The sequence below is a fragment of the Brachycentrus maculatus genome, unplaced genomic scaffold (genome assembly GCF_059751285.1).
Source record: "Brachycentrus maculatus isolate JH-2025_06_01 unplaced genomic scaffold, ASM5975128v1 h1tg001056l, whole genome shotgun sequence".
NCBI lineage: Eukaryota > Metazoa > Arthropoda > Insecta > Trichoptera > Brachycentridae > Brachycentrus > Brachycentrus maculatus.
Window position 1 is genome coordinate 375,001 of NW_028281764.1, and position 18,799 is coordinate 393,799.

The 18,799-nt window shown below is 31.4% G+C and overlaps 1 protein-coding gene across 1 annotated transcript in view; it reads left to right on the plus strand.

Annotated features, from left to right (window-relative positions):
• Positions 1–18,799, plus strand: part of LOC148299604 (1-acyl-sn-glycerol-3-phosphate acyltransferase alpha-like) — a 30,232-nt gene extending 11,433 nt beyond the window's left edge. Inside the window, exons 2-7 of the mRNA XM_088275917.1 lie at positions 5,659–5,753; positions 6,801–6,889; positions 13,611–13,744; positions 14,880–15,061; positions 15,586–15,751; positions 16,703–18,799. Of these exons, the coding sequence (XP_088132043.1) occupies positions 5,664–5,753; positions 6,801–6,889; positions 13,611–13,744; positions 14,880–15,061; positions 15,586–15,751; positions 16,703–16,878 (837 nt within the window). The 5' untranslated portion in view covers positions 5,659–5,663 and the 3' untranslated portion in view covers positions 16,879–18,799. The remainder of the gene's footprint in view (positions 1–5,658; positions 5,754–6,800; positions 6,890–13,610; positions 13,745–14,879; positions 15,062–15,585; positions 15,752–16,702) is intronic.

Here is an 18,799-nt window from a genome sequence, read left to right on the forward strand (position 1 = left end):
GAAGAGGAGGATATTGGCAACATTTGGTTTCAACAGGACGGCGCTACGTGCCACACAGCCGAAGCTACACTCGATGTTTTGCGCCCTGTTTTTGAAAAAAAAAAGTTATTTGGCGGACCCTTTATATATATATATATATATATATATATATATATATATATATATATATATATATATATATATATATACGTATATATTACTTACTTACTTGTAACCCTTATCCGCACCCAATGGTTATCTTGATCATTACTTAAATAAAGGCAGGGTGATCACTCTTGCGCTTCAGGAACCAGTCCAGGGTAAAATTAAATAAATATTACACTGAACAAAAAGGCTTTTATATATTTATTTATAATAAAAGACAAAATGTTTATATTCTTGTGATGTGAAAAAACATTTCGTATTACATATTCTTGTATCAATTTCTTGCAAAAACATCAAACTGTTTAGAGATTGTTTATATCTATTAAGTTGTATCATAAAATCGTTATCTCGTTCTGCTTCTACGGGCAGATATCAACATACGTAAGTACTAAAGGGACTGTCAACATTATTTTGTTTTTTCTTCATTTGTCATAGAAGCCAGAATCATCCGTATTATTTGAATATAAACAATATATATAATATTTCACTTTTTTTTTTTTTAATGTTACTAATATTAGTATAAAACAACAACTTATAACATGTGACACAGTATATAATATGTAACTTAACTGTAGTTTTAAGTATGTAAATAGTGCTATGGTAGTGATTGTCCTGACGAGGAGACGGGTACGTCTTGAAACCGGTAGACATAAAAATCTCAGTAATTGGTTATATACTAATACATATTACTAACATTAAAAAATAAGCAAAAATGGCTCACCACAAAGTAAATGCTTTAAACATTATTTATATTGAAAATAATATATTTCAATTTAAATCAACAAACATGAATATTTATCCGTGCTTGAACGTAATGGGACTGGATTTCTAGTTAAAAATTGTACATTTTTGACATCTCAACATAGATGAAGAAGAATATGGAAGTCTGCGTATTTACAGGGCTTATGAACTGTCATAGACTGGTTAAGTATCACATTACACACGTACTACATTCACCATTTTACACATGATTGACAACCACGCTAATTAAATCTTCGGAGCTCGCAACTCGTTAAATCGCAGCTTAATTTTCTTTAAACCCGGGTAACCTTTTGATATAATTGTTTTTTTTTTTTCTTAAAACACTGTTTTTTGTATTGAAAAATATAATTTTCTTCCAAATAAATATATGGTTTTGAAAAGAAAAGAGTTATTGAGAGAGGTATATAGAAGAAAAAAATACAAAAATTAAGTTTTTTTAAATATTTATTCTAAAAATAAAAATAAAAATCCGATATACTTATATCATTTTGAAAAAAAATGGGTTTGAAGTCACGCCCGGCTTTCAGCCAAGCCGGATGCTTAATGGATTCTATTATTGCGAGTAAGGCCTTAAGAGAAGAATCTTCTCGAATCATTTCACATACTAGGGATATTTATGAAAGTATATTTTTTTCTAAAATAACGCGTTTTTGGCACTGCAACTCCGGCCTCGGTGTTGCCATACTCGCATTTTTAATACGAAATGGAATTCCGATAACTAACATAAGTAGGTTCCTACCTACTTGAAGCGTTACGTGAAATGACACGGTGTGTGATAACAAGTACCTACCTTATCATTCAAATGTATAATAAAACAGCGCTATCTTTGCATTACGGGTATCGCGTGACTGTAATTACGAGTACAGTTCTTACTTTCTTCGCAGTTCCTACTTTATTACTTACACCTGCTACAATCCAATGCATGTTTAGTTTCGAGAACAGTAATTTGATTAGTTCTTACATATATCTATATGCCTATCAAATGTAATAAAACCCCTAACAAGCATTAAGCTATTTTACTAGGTATCAGATGAAACATACCGTATGTTCATATGTCGCTCACTCCTTTCAAGAACGTCATAAATCAAAAAACTTGATTTTTCAGGAGAACGTTTTTAAAGTTTAAAAATATAATACAATGTATTAAAAATAAATATCAAGCCGCTTACTGAACTTTTTACTGTGCAACAGATCTTTTTAGGTAAACCTGAAGGTTTTTTCTCCATTTGAAAAATATTTAGTATTTTCAAAAAAAAAATTAAACAACACCTTTTCTTCAAAATGCAAAACAACACTTTCTGCCCTGTAGCGGGTAAATATTAAGTTTAAAATATGCCTCTTTTACTGGGATATAGTACATTTTCTGGGCATTCCGAAAACACGCACAACTGAAAATTGACAATTTTTGATTTATGACGTTCTTGAAAGGAGTGAGCGATGTATAAAAATTTATACAAATTCAAAATATCAGATAGGACACTCTTTAAATTTATACAAATTCAAAATATCAATGAATTCGTTGACTTATGTAGTATTTAGGTTTTCATAAGATCGTCCAATGTATAACTTACAAAATAAACTGTTTTAATATCACAAAATCCGTACTAATGTCGTACTTGATGACGTCACGAATTGACTATTTTTTCGCGCGTTTGCAAAAAATATTCTCGAACTTTCATTCGACGTTATTTTTTTATATACTCGTATGTATATGAACGTCCCTTTTTACCCCAAATAATCGAATAAAAAATGAATAATTTGTGTTTGCCCTTATAATAATAAAAATGTATTCAAAAAACATTATTTAATCTTAGTTTTAAAATAACAACTTGTGAAAACATCGCGAGGGCGTCGATTCTATGCGGAAGTAAAGGTTTTAACTACGTAGCGTAGATACCTCAAACTTTACTTGCGGACTTTTATTTAAACGTTATCGCTCACTTCTTTCAAGAACGTCATAAATCAAAAATCGTCAATTTTCAGTTGTGCGTATTTTCGGAATGCCCAGAAAATGTACTATATCCCAGCAAAGGCGGCATTTTTTCAACTTGATATTTATCCGCTACAGGGCAGAAAGTGTTGTTCTTGCATTTTGAAGAAAGGGTATTGTTTTTTTTTTTTTAAATATACCAAATATTTTTCAAATGGAGAAAAAACATTCAAATTTTACCTAAAAAGATCTGTTGCACAGTAAAAAGTTCAATAAGTGGCTTTATATTTATTTTAAATACATTTTAATATATTTTTAAACTTTAAAAACTATCTGAAAAATCAATTTTTTTTAAATATTACGTTGTTGAAAGGAGTAAGTAAGTATGTGTTTTTTTTACAATTTTTAACGCATAAGTTCAGATGTTTCAAGTTATGTTAAAAAGCTTTTCGCAGTCCACCAAAGATTGGCAATCCCTGTGTAATTTTCAAAGAAGTGATAGATTTTCCGGACATTAATAAACACTTGCTGTAAAACATATTCGTCTAATAAATACGTAACGACACTTCCACTAAGCATGTTAAAGTATGTATAAGATAACCCAATCAATCAAATCGTAAACGGGTTTTTAAAATATTTATCCGATAAAAGATAAACTCCAATCAATAAATCTGGATTGTGTTATTGTATTTCGATGGGAATTATTTATTTATTGATAGTGGAGTATATTCATCTTATTTTATCATAAAATACCTGTTTATTCGGACGATGACGTTTAATCAATTGAAATGTATATTAAAGCTTTGATTTTAAGATAAATGTACAAGTATTTCCTTCATATTTATCTAAAATATTTGCTATAATTAAAATGTAACTTTGTTTTAAAATCACTATAAATATTTTAGTATAACTTAATTATAATGTCTACCGGTTTCGAAGCTAACCGCTTCTTTATCAAGAGTGATTAATACTAAAATACTATGTACTTAACAAAATTCAAAATATTATGACGGTTAGGCAAAGGAGCTTCAAAATATTTTGAATTTTGTTAAGTACATAGTGTATTAATCAGTCTTGATAAAGAAGCGGTTAGTTCCAAAACCGGTTGACATTCTAATTAAGTTATAATAAAATATTTATAGTGATTTAAAAACAAAGTGACATTTTAATTATAAAATGGAAAATCACAAAGTTATTGCTTCAAATATAAATTACATAAAAATATTTGCGTTATTTTAAATATCTATAATTTATATCAATACGCGAATTTGGTATATAAATCATATCGCTTCGAGATAAAAATAATTAAAGCCATTCTCAAATATTGGATGTATTTTAAAGTTTTATTGTGCAATATGTTTTAATTTATTTTACTTGGTACACAATATTTTAAGTGTTTTCTAATCTTTGTTTACTAATATGGGATTGTGCCTTTGGAAGTTATTAAATTTTCTTTAGAATATATATTATTATATATATTATTAATATATTATATTATTAGAATAATGATAATTTTTTTAACTAAATACCTTTTATTTTAAATTTAATTTATAATAATAATAATAATAAAACCCTTATCTGCACCCCAATGGTGCATAGGGCACTGCTTCATAGAAACGCAGTGTTATCTTGATCGTTTACACATGAAAGAAATGTGATCAGCCCTCCGCTTCAGGTACCAGTCCAATGTAATATTGAATAGATATTATGGTGAAAAAATCACTTATATTTATTTTACCCCCCCTGGGAATCGAACCCGGGACCTTCAGAGCGGTAGCCGAGCGTGCTGACCATTGCACTACGGAGGCGGACCATTGGAAATTTAATTTATACTTAGTAAATACCAATATTTCTTAAAATCTATTGTGACACGTGTTTCGATGCATTCCGCATCATTTTCAAACACCGTATGTAAAACTAATTCTAAATTTTATAAATAAAAAAAAATAGTTGGGCCCTTGGGACGATGTAGGAGCTGTTTATTATTTTCATTTATTAATTTTTTATTTATTATCAGTGGGAACATCATTGTCATATTGTTAATTATGGTTGTATGATTATTTTTATTTTTATGAATTTCTATTGTCCCAAAATTTATGACTTTTCGTTTTAATTATTTTTAGAATTTCCACGTTAGTACTGTTAAATTTGTGATCATTATCTATTAAATGTAGAGCGAATTCTGAAAAATTCTTATTTCTTAAATATAATTATTGTTCCCTAAGTTTACTAAGTAAAACTTAAAATAAAAATGAATAGATATTACTACAAAGTGACTGCCGAATCAATTAACGAAATCCTCACCTTTCAATAACTGTTTTATTTTCAAAACCATGTATTTAATTCGAAAAATTACTTAGAAAAATTTATTTTTCAATACAAAAACATGTTTTAAGGAAAAAAAATAATTATGTTACCTATTACGTAAAAAATCAATTATGTTACCTATTACGTTTTGTCCGCCTCCGTAGTGTAATGGTCAGCATGCTCGGCTACCGTTCTGGAGGTCCCGGGTTCGATTCCCAGGGGGGTTTAATAAATATAAGTGATTTTTTTACTCTAATGTTTATTCAATATTACACTGGACTGGTACCTGAAGTGGAGGGCTGATCACCTTTCCTTCGTGTGTAATCGATCGAGATAACACTGCGTTTATATGAAGCAGTGCCCTATGCACCATTGGGGTGCGGTAAGGGATTTATTATTTATTATTACGTCAAATGTTAACTGGGTTTTAAGAAAATTAAGTTGCTGTGTATTGATTATCCCACCTTAAATAATTTTCGTAAGAATTAATGTTTTTGTTGTTTTTCTTTTTTTAGACAAGATGGCGCTCTACAGCATACTGTTTGCCTGCTTTATGATGTTCATGATCATCCTTTACAATATAAGTTCTGCTGCACGGTACTATATCAAGGTATGTACAAAATAATTGACCAAATATGAATACAGCATCTGCAATATATTCCTCAACATTTTCTGGGCGTTAAATTTGCCGTTCTATTTACTGAAGTTGCCATCAATTCAGTTCAGTTCAGTTTTGTGTCGAAAATTGACGATTATTTTCTACATAGTAAATAATACAATATGTCCTGTTTGCGACAGTTTAAAGGGTATCTAATACAATTAACATGTTGGGTGAGGCGTACGCGTCAGGTGCGTACATATAACATTTCCCTCCAGTTTGCAATACGCGCTAGGCGCGTATGGGTGATATTTTTAAGACGCGTGACTTAAAAATATCATTGCGTGTTTAAAAGTACACATACGCCTACAGTCTTGAGACACAATATTTTATGTCTGTGTGTAATGAATAAAAAAATACAAAAAAATAAATTAAATATATTTGTATTATTTGTAAGTGTAAACTCAGCTTTAGTCCTTTTGATGATTCATGTTTATACTCGTTTGTTTTAAAGTGAGTATAAATATGAGCCGCGCGTGAATGCAACACACAAAGTGGGCAGTGTGTACTAGTATGTACAAAAATAATTTTCGTATTATTTCATATTTTTAATAGCGTTTTGAAAATAACTGTTTTGTCAGAATCTCGTGATTATTCGCGATATATTGAACGCAGTGAACGTGTTAGCAAAATTATATTAAAATTATTACTTAATGTATTAGACACCTCACTAGATATAGTATATATATGTCCGCCTCCATAGTGTAGTGGTTAGCGCGCTAGGCTACCATGCTGGAGGTCCCGGGTTCGATTCCCAAGAGGGTCGAAATAAATATTATTGATTTTTCAGTCAAATATTTATTTAATATGACCCTGGACTGGTACCTGAAGCGAAAGGCTGATCACCTTTCCTTCGTGTATTTAACGATCAAGATAACACTGCTTCTATACGATGCAGTGCCCTATGCACCTTTGGGGTGCGGATAAGGGTTAGGAGGAGGAGATATAGTAAATAAATACAAGAGACAAATGTTGAAATTATGTTTTTTTCTCTTTCAGTTTGTTTTCTTCGTGTTGTCGAGTTTATTCAACGCAACTATTGTTCTTCCGCTGATGTTTTTGAAGCCAAGAAGTTATACAAATGCTCTGTAAGTGTGAATTAATAATACTGGCCAACAGTTCACAACTTTTATTTTGTAACTGACATGAAAATACCTGATCTTTACGCACTTGGCATAGCTGAATTAAAAAACGAAAGCGAAAAAAATGTAGCACATCACATTTTTAAGTTATGGATATTTTTAATTCTGATTTTGACAAAAGTTTATATTATTATTTATGTATAAATATAAATAAACGTATAATGCTATCGTATTCAATATTAATAAGTTAATATATTTCCACTGTTACTCCACAATTATCAATACTTTTTTTGAATCCCTTAGACCTTACGGTTTCAACGTATGGGGTCCATAAAAACAATAATATGACTGTAACATCAAAACTTGATGTGATACAAGGTTGTCACCATATAGACTTTGAATAAGAATGATTAACTTGGTCCAAATCAGTCATCAAAATTTTAGTTACAAAATCATTGTTGGCCAGTGTAATAAATAACAACAGTAATATGTTCCTCTTAAATTAGTTGACACTTATACAAATTATAATCGGTCATAACATACATTGTCAAAACAGAACCTAAAAATGTTATTTTTTGGGAAACGCACACTTTTTTAGAAGTACCGTAGAACGGCACTACTTGAACTTTAATGTGTTACTTGAGCCTAGTACAAAAAAAAAATTAAATCTGTATTTGATGTACAATAATGAACGTACGGACATGATTCATTGTTTCTCTGACAGGTGACACTTATTGTCACGATACTTCAATCGATACCACGATCTAAATATTTTTTTTGTACTGGGCTCAAGTAACACATCAAAGTTCAAGTAGCCGTATTCTACGGTATAAAAGTATTTTTTTCCTGATTCTACCTTAAATTGTTCCTGATGGGACACGAGTTCACACTTTGGAGTAACTGCGCTTAGCGCATCGACTCCATTTAGAGGATTGAAGTTACTTTCACTGTATTGAGAAAAATCAAAGCAAACACTTTTGTAGGGAAAGTGGCAAATTAAAAACCCTACACGAAAAAAAAACACTTCTCGAAGTAAAGTATTCCACACTTCACTTTCACTGATATTGTGCACTGCACTACACTTTACACTGCACCCATGATATCATACACTGCACTACACTACACTTATGACATCACACACTGCACTGCACTACACTAAATACGGCACTACACCTACACTACACTGCAGGAAGAAATACATTTGTTAAGAGTATAGAAGTATTCAATTAATTCTATGAAACCAGTTAAACCCATGAGGTTCAATAAGATTCTGTACGGTACCGCTTATAATCCGCCTCTGTAATGTAATGGTCAGCACGCTCGGCTACCGTTCTGGAAGTCCCGGGTTCGATTGCCAGAGGGGGTCAAATAAATTAAAGTGATGTTTTCACTCTAAAATTTATTCAATATTACCCTGGACTGGTACCTGGAGCGGAGGTCTGATCACCTTTCCTTCATGTGTTAACGATCAAGATGACACTGTGTTTATATGATGCAGTGCCCTATGCACCATTGGGGTGCGGATGAGGGCTTGAAGATCCGCTTTATAAACATGAATAGTTGAACCAAAGAAACGCATTAAGTCCGATAAGATTCTATACTGTACCACAAAATTTATTCAATATTACCCTGGACTGGTACCTGGAGCAAAGGTCTGATCACCTTTCCTTCATGTGTTAACGATCAAGATGACACTGTGTTTATATGATGCAGTGCCCTATGCACCATTGGGGTGCAGATGAGGGCTTGAAGATCCGCTTTATAAACATGAATAGTTGAACCAAAGAAACGCATTAAGTCCGATAAGATTCTATACTGTACCACAAAATTTATTCAATATTACCCTGGACTGGTACCTGGAGCAAAGGTCTGATCACCTTTCCTTCATGTGTTAACTATCAAGATGACACTGTGTTTATATGATGCAGTGCCCTATGCACCATTGGGGTGCAGATGAGGGCTTGAAGATCCGCTTTATAAACATGAATAGTTGAACCAAAGAAACGCATTAAGTCCGATAAGATTCTACACAGTACCACAAAATAAGCATCAAAAGTGTTACCAAAGAGACCCATAAGGTCTAGTAAGATTTTATACAATACTGTCAGAATATTGACGGCCCCTACGTAAAGTAGGTACTCTATCTACAAATCGGTTACTTTACAAATGAGAGCTGAGAAGATTCTTTCAACGTATTTTTATTAATTAATTAACGGTTTTATCTGAAATTCTAAACTATTACACATTTAAAAACACGTTAAAATAATGTATTAAATCGTTTTGAAACTTTGTTCTTTGTCAAAATTAAGTAGTTAGCGTTTTAGGAGTTAAATTCATTTCGGAAATTCGATGTAGATAGCGCCTTATACGCCTCAAAACTAGACGTAATTTATTTTACATATTTTTTGTTTGTTTATATATGTAGATAACGGTCAGCTGATAACATACACCACATATCAAAATTGACGAAAATGTAGTTAGAGTACTTTACGTAGGGCACGTCGATATACAAACAACCTTAGCCGTTACTTTCACTATGTACCTGTTTGGTTTTCACAACCTAAACCTATTACTGGGTCAATATTTTCACAACACACTTGTATAATAATTTACAATCTCTTAAAATGTCAAAGGGTGATAGGTCAACTTTTAAGAATATGAATATTTATAAATATCATCGATTGGATGCGTTATTATCAAGATTTTTATTGATATCTCAACATAATTAAAAATACGTATTTATTTATTTTTTCAATACATATTACATACATAAGTCAAATATATAATATTCCCGATGAGTAATTTCTATTTCTCATTTTGGGACATGGGATTAAGGTTAACAAGACTGGAACACAAATAATAAAATTACAAAAAATATTTTTTTTAAATAACCAAAAATAATACATCGCTCACTCCTTTCAAGAACGTCATAAATCAAAAATCGTCAATTTTCAGTTGTACATGTTTTCGGAATGCACAGAAAATGTACTATATCCCAGCAAAAGAGGCATATTTTTTAACATAATATTTACCCGCTACAGGGCACAAAATGTTGTTTTTGCATTTTGAAGAAAATGTATTGTTTAATTATTTTTATAAATAAATTAAATATTTTTCAAATGTAGAAAAAACCATCAGATTTTACCTAAAAAGATCTGTTGCACGGTAAAAAGTTCAATAAGTGGCTTGATATTTATTTTTAATACATTGTGTTTTATTTTTAAACTTTAAAATCGTTCTCCTGAAAAATCAAGTATTTTGATTTATGACGTTCTTGAAAGGAGTGAGCAACATGGCAAAATAGAAAAACAATAAACAGGTATAATAAATAGGCATAAGAAGCATATTTAAAAGAAATACATGAGAAAAAAGTGAGGTAAGAAGCATATTTAAAATAAACAAATGAGAAAACATAATGAATGACAATACCAAATGTATTTTTAAAGTAAAACTTTGTCTAAGACATCTATGGTCCAAATCAATGAATTAGCAGAATCCTTTATGAAATATTTTCAAGTCTCTTTTCTGAATCATATAAGGTGACGTCTGAAAATATCATTTTCATTTTTTTTATAATATATTGCACAGAACCATACAAGTTTTATACAGTATTATACCAGTTTTATTGACAATATTTTGAGTTTGTCTAAATTTTATTCATAAATGCTGGATTTGCTCCACTTAGGAGATCTTTATTTGGAGTTGATGATTAAGTAAGTTCAGGCATTAACAGGATTAAAACCTACTATTGCCTGGTTTAAGTGATCACTTCGTCTAAGTAACATTAACATTCATCATCTGCATGATTGGCAATCGCATCCTTCAAAATTCTACGTTATATACACAACAAGGCAGGGGTTTAAAACCATGATTTAATATAATTTTTCTAGCAAAATGTGTTTAATTTCAATGAATTTGCGTAATATTTATTTATTTATTTAAACTTCATGTACAGAAAATAAAAAAGTACATTGGCGGGCTTATTGCTAAAAAGCAATATCTTCCAACCAACTAAAAACAGACTAGTGGTATTGATCAAAACGTTGATACCATATATAGCTGTTTGCAATCAAAGGGTAGATAGTACTTGAACATTAAAAACAACAACATAAATTACAAATTAACATATAAAAAAACATAAATTACAAAAGATGATAGTAAGGGGAGCAATGTAAAATGGAGTTTATTTAATACATTATAAAAATAATTACATATAATCTTATAATCAAACCATATCTATGGTATAAGGGGGTTTTTAGTAGGATTTTATGTCATATTTCATTTTAAAAATGAGTTTTTGTAGGTATATTTGAATAATATATGCGTGAATCTGGAACTGTTGGTTGGCAACGCTTTGTACTATACGTTTGTATGACTGTATTCTCTTTAATATAAATTTTCCGGCTGTTATTTCTTATCGATAAGAATTTTGTCTAGCTTCGCACCAATCTGATGATGTCGGTAACGACAAATCCTGGTCACTGGTCAAATAAAATAAAAGTGTAAAAACTATATATATATATTATAACGAACAAATATATATATATATATATATATATATATATATATATAAATAAACAACTTCGAGAAGAAGACTCTCCGATGAAGAGATGAAGCCTCTCCGATCCATAACCGGAAACACATTGTGAGACCGAGTAAGAAATACCAACATCCGGAGCATGTGTAAGACGGAGGATATTGTGAGGTGGGGACGACAACGAAGGCGATACTTGAATGATCGTGTAAACAGAATGTCAGATGACAGACTTCTACGTATCGCCCTTCAAGGAATCCCTGAAGGACGTAGACCCCCAGGCAGACCTCCAAAAAGGTGGAAAGACAGCTGGGAGTTAACATCCTAAGAGCTACAAGCGGAGGCACAAACAGATCCTTAGGATCTAGAAAAAGAAGAAGAAGAAGTAGAAAATTCGAGAATTTGTCAATTTGAAAATGTCAATACATTTCGTAATAGTTTTATTTAGATTTTTCTTTTTAGGTGTATATACATAACATTTTAAATATATTTCATTAAACTTTGAATCATTTTCTACTCTTATGATATCTAAGTATGTCAACAGATTTATACGTTATCATAGAACTTTAATTCATACTGTCAGCTGTTCTATCATTTAATTTGCACGGATACTCCTTGTTATCATATTTCTTCTGTGATTTATCTAAAACGATAGATAACATATGTTATTCTTTGATCTTTTTATGCTCATTTAGGCACTCAAGTATGAAGACATAAAAAATATAAATATTTTCCCAAACACAAACATCTGTTGGACTATGAACACTTCCCAAACAAAGGACAAGGAAATTACAAAAATAACAAGTCAGCAAATGTGAGAAATAATATCAAAAGTAGTAATCAGTATAATAAAGTTTACATTATCACTTCTTAACACTGATATATATTGTAGTATCAATTTAATTAATATTTATATCCTGCATTAATTAGTTACTATTGGTAAATATTATATTAACGAAATTTTTAATGAGCTGATTAACTATAATATAAGTAAAATATGAGTAATAAATGAGGCAAATTTTTTGTTAAGTTAATTTAATACACATATTTTTTTATAAAGTCTGTCCGCCTCCGTAGTGTAATGGTCAGCATGCTCGCCTACCGTTCTGGAGGTCCCAGGTTCAGGGGGGTTTAATAAATATAAGTGATTTTTTCACTCTAATATTTATTCAATATTACACTGGACTGGTACCTGAAGCGGAGGGCTGATCACCTTTCCTTCATGTGTAATCGATCGAGATAACACTGCGTTTATATGAAGCAGTGCCCTATGCACCACTGGGGTGCGGTAAGGGATTTATTATTATTATTTATTTTTTATAAATTCAAAAGCCACCTCGCTAGTTCCATCTGGAAGTGAAAATGATCATTGTTATAAGTCGTAGGCGTTAACGTATTGTCAGTACACAAGCAGAATGCACTGAGGCAACAAAATATATTTTAAGATATTATATTCCCATGCGGGGATCCAAAATAAATGATCTGAGAAGGTACTTTATGGAAAGATATATATGTAGTGATTAGTCATATTTTCTTATTTTGTTTTTACCTTTTGTTCTTTATATTTTCTCATTTGTTTATTTTAAATATGCTTCTTACCTTATGTTTTCTCATTTATTTCTTTTAAATATGCTTACTGTGCCTATTTATTATACCTGTTTGTTGTTTTTATATACTGCCATGTATTAGTATTAGTTTAGGTTATTTAAAAAAAAAACTTTATTATTTGTGTTCCAGTCTTGTTAACCTTAAAATCCCATGTCCCAAAATGAGAAATAGAAATTACTCATCGGATACTCATATGATTTATGTATGTAATATGTTTTGAAATAAATAAATCAATAAATAAAAATAAATAAATAAATATATAAGATACAGTAGAACCCCAGAAACCCGAAATCCCCAGAAATTCGAACAAGATTTTGAACGAAAACATTTGCAAAAAAAACATTTCAAAAAACATGCAACACTGAAAAACACATTTATTATTACATAAAATAATTATATAATACATAATTTTGTTTAAAAATTATCGAGAAGTTAATAAAGTATACAGTACTCTATCAGTATCGCTACTCAAGTACTGTAATATTATTGTGAATATTCCTTACTACTGTATAACTTTAATATCTGAATTTTCTCACTCGAAAAAAAACTATGGAATGAGAATGACAATTTGCCTTAACATTGCAGGATACCTGCGTACCTATGTACACTGTGCGGTAAGCTGATTGGACTCACTTGGGAAGTGAGAGGAGAACAAAATATCGACAACACAACAGGAAATATCGTCTTACTTAACCATCAAAGCTCCATCGATCTTGTTTGTAAGTTTCAGAATAATATTCCTACCTTCCTTCCTTCAGCCTTCTTCTTGTGTCCAGTATTGTACAAAGGCTTCCCTCTTGGACTTCCACAGTTGTCTGTTGGACGGGACTCTCTTCCAGTGCAGGCCCGCTACTTTCTTAAGTCATCAGACCATCTTGTCTGACGTTTTTGCATCCTGTTCTAGACCTCCAGTCAAAGCATCTTCTTCGTCCATCTATCATCAGATATATGTACCAGATGACCTGCCCAGTTCTATTTTAGTTCCGCGATTCTTTGAACCACACCTGTTGTAACCTTGGTCTTTTCTCTTATCCAAACATTTTTTTTTCTGTCCCTAAGGGATATGTCCTTCCGTATAGAATGTTTAAACCAATTGAAAAATATTTCAATACTTAATTATTTATTTATAGATTTGGTGTTTAATCTGTAGAACTCCATTTTAATTTATATATCAAATGTTGAATCAAACACTTATTTTTTGCGTCTACTAAGTTGCCCCATTAACTATTGTTGTCTCCTATAAACTATTACTGCACATGTTAAAACTATTACTTGAGTACCTACCTAGAATTGTATAGCAATATAAGGACCATCAGTCCATTTAATCTTCACATTCGTTTGAAAATACCAAAACTAACAAAATAGCGAGACAATTGTCACAAAATTTATTTATTTTTTTATGTGTTTTTTAACAATAAAATACAACTTAGTAGACAAAGTCGGGTTAGTGTGTCGGGTTGCGGTCCCGTGGTTAGTGTCGCGGACTCTTGAGTCAGAGTTTCCCGGTTCGAATCCACTCTACCACAATTTGATACCTATTTCTAATAATGAGCCGCTTAGACTCACAGAAATACATAGTATGAAATTTAAATATTTTTGTAAATAATAAAAACAAATATTTCTCTTTTTTTTAAAACAAAAACAAAATATCAGTGTTTATTTATCATTCAATATGTAAATATAAAATAAAGGATTTAAATTATAATAATAACTTACATAACATAATCAGCGCCAAACAAAAACGATATCTTTACATGTAAATACTTGTATCTTAACATGGACTTGGAATAAATATTTTCCTATATTTAAGGTTTTTACTGTAACATAGTAACCTTATTCGATAATTCTTTACAGCTCTGGCTATTCTCTGGCCTCTCATGAAAGAGGCCACCGTAATAAGCAAACGTGCCTTATTCTACCTGTGGCCTTTTGGTTTGGCGTGTTGGCTGTGGGGCACCGTGTTCATCGACAGGAAGAGAGCGCAGCAAGCGCAGGAGACCCTCAATCAGACAGTGCGGGCAATCAAATCTAGAAAGGTAAGAAAGATAATTAAACACTCTCCTTATCATTCATCTTTCGCTTTGTGTAATACCACTTGAAAAATAATTTAAAAAAACACTAATTTGTGACTACCGGTTTCGGAATAATCATTATATCATCAGGTTATCAAAATGAAATTGTTACGGTCTGACATTTATACTATATTTTCCAATTGGAGAACGCACATCGCTAGTGAAAACTCCAAGGACATCCAATTTCATACATGACCTTTACACATTCATATGAATGAAAAAAAAAATTATTGCATTTATTTTTAAATACATATTAGTATGTTTATTACGAAATGCTTTTTTATTTGAGTAATTTGGTATATTCTCCAACAACACCTAAAAAAATACTTACCAAAATCGGCCAACATTTGAGAAAAATATCTTTGTACACAAAATCCTCAACAATTTTAACATACGTATAAGAAAAAATCTCAGAAACAAAAACACAACTTACATAAAATACAGCATAATTTCAGTGATGCACAGCTTATAATTTGTCCTTTCTTCAGGCAAAAATCCTACTGTTTCCGGAGGGAACCAGAAACAGCAGTGAAAAGCTTTTGCCTTTCAAGAAAGGAGCATTCCACGCGGCTCTGGACGCGGGTTGTCCCATTCAGCCTGTCGTTATCTCAAAGTACTATTTCCTCGATGCGAGGATACCAAGATTCTCAAAAGGTAACTTAAAAATATTTAATATACACTCTCATTAGTAATGATAAGGATGTGGTGAAGCTCCTCCAGGTGGCAAATCGGAAGTCAGCCTGGAGTATCGGTAAAAAATTAGCACATTGTTTGCGGGAAACACTTAAAAGCATCATTAACATACTGTTGGTAGACAGCGAGAGACGCTTATAAGCGTTTTTACTTACTCTTGGTACCGTAGAACGGGGCTACTTGAACTTTGATGTGTTACTTGAGCCCAGTACAAAAAAAAATTAAATCTGTATTTGGTCTTGCCTTCTTAAAAGTACCAATCAACTTAACATTGCATAAATTTGATGCAGTGCCCTATGCACCATTGGGTGTGAAAAATATAATAATACTATGAGATCTCTACATTGTCATCCTGAAACAAGGACACATCCAATGAAACAACAACTATTACTCATTTAAATCAGCTATTAATAAAATAACAAGAAAATACAAAATCTTGCATCGATCATGTAATGGTTAAATAAAAAAATCACTTGGTTAAACCTTATTGAAGTTGACAAATCAAATTATTATTGTTGCATACTTATAATTTCAAAATAATATTTCTTTATGATGTAAATGAACGTCTCGTTACGGGTTCTGTCTAGTGACACGTTCATCAAAAAATAAAACATGTATTAAAAAAAAAAGGGTCAGTAATGTATGGAATCTTCCATCGTCAATCATTATCATCCATGTAAGACTAAAATAGTTAGATTAATGCGTAAAATAATGTATGATTAATAATGAAATAACAACTATGTATGTTTATAGTTTTTTCCACATATATTTTATTCAACCAGTGACCGTGTTTTGTCATAACCGATTTCGTCATTTTCAGATTGGTTTGGACTATAAAGTTGTTATTTTATATTATATAAAATGCAGTTCCACCAAGAAATGTCTGTACAAAACTTGTTTGATTTTTTTCAGGACATTTCATACTCACAATTCTTCCACCAATACCGACGGCAGGACTCTCAAAAGAAGATCTTCCGCAAATTTTGGACAAGTGCTACAACGCGATGCAAGAAACATATGCGGAGACGACTTCGGAGGCCCTGCAAAAAGTGTCCAACAATAATATCCGGTCTTACAAACAGAAATAGTAAACGCAATATACCAACATTCAATTTTTTGTGGTATTTAAAAAGAGTATAAAATTTCATTAAGAGTGCACGTACCTTTTAACTACTTCCAAACATTAACACATTTCGGACGGGTGTTTTTCACGCCTGCAGACCACTGGCGACGGGATTCGATAATTGTGTACATATAATCAAGACCTTAACAAAGAGATTGGTACGTAATATTCAAATAAAAACTTTATATAATTCCTTCTTTTCTGACTTTGAAATGAGGTCATTGCGGAAGGTAAAAATACCCTTCCCATCCCTAAGCATCAATCGACCGAACGGGTAGAAAAACCTTTCCCGTGCGTTAATATAAATATGGCAACGACTGGAATTCATAAATATTATAAGCGTGGAATTTGAACATTACTCACATTTTGATGATTAATAACCCAGGGCTACAAAATTAAAAAATGTACTCATATACTTTTTTTAATATCTGACACATATTTGCAGTGATGTGCTGCTAAAATTTAAGCAACCAGCTCGCACTTTGGTGAACACTAGAGATGCATCAAATATTTGGTCATTATGTTTGATATTTGGCATGATGTTCGGTTGGAATACCAAGTACTTATGGAGAACACATGCCAGGCCATTGAATGAAATTGGAAACCAAATTATTTGCAAACCTGTCATTCATCTGCCAATCATTTGTCTGTAAATTGGCTAATCTAAACTGAATGACATGCATCTTGTTTCAGTAAATCTTTAAAATACATAAAATGACTGTTATAAACATTTGCTCTCTGGTCCGTAGATATTACTCTTCAATAATAATCAGTATCTTTAATGTACATAAATTAAATGTAAAGATGGGTTCTTAGGTTTCCATTTTTTAACATTATCTTACAGTGCTGATGTCATTGGGCTGAGGAGTGAGCCACGATACAAATATCTGATTTTGGGCTATTATGATGTAATATTCTTCTTTTCTTTGACTTCTATCTACACCCAAATGGTACATAGAGCACCGCATCTGACTGACGCAATGTTAATTTGATTGCCAAATTTATGAAGGCAAGGTGCTCAGATCCGAGAGGAAACTAGAATAGTATATTTTATTAAAAATACAGATAATGTATATAAGAGTCCCCACAAAGAAAGACATTACTGCTTTGTGAAAAAGTCAACGAAGGAGTAGTACGTGGGGAAACGAGAAAAACAGCAATGACTAGGTCACCCGAGGTTGCATATCCATACTCGTAAAATCTTGTGATACACAAGCAACTGGGAGTTTGTACAAGCTCCTTAGAAAAGTAAAAAATAACAATCAAATATTGAATAAAGATAACAGATAAGTAATTAGCGTACCCAAATGAGAGAAGAAAATTATATTTTAAATCTTAATTTCACTTGGTGAATATCACTATTTCCTAAAATCTATTGTGACGCATGTATGGATGCATTCCGCATCATTTTCGGTGTTCGAAAATGATGGGGAATGCACGGAAACACGTGTCAAAATACACTTCAAGAAATAGTGGTACTTAACAAGTGAAATTTAAATTAAAAATCTATGGATATTACCACAAAGTGACTGCCGAATCAATTAATGAAAATAGAAGATTTTACATATCTCTGTAACATTATTATCAAATAAGAGACATTTAATGTCATCAGATGTTTTATTACTATGCATTTTGAAAATTCTACCGAACCGAAAAATTAACGGTTACCCATCAGTCATACCTCTACTTTAGATCACCAAACAAACATTATTTTGTTGCATATTTGTCTAAGAGATCGCGTTTCGATAGCATTAAAAAAAAAATAATAATAATGAATAAAAATGTTTTATTCGACAATAGCCTAGTGAGAGAATTGCCAGTGTCAAATCTAAGTCCTATTTATAATTTTTTTTAACCCTTTAAACGTGTTAAGCAAAAAATAAAAA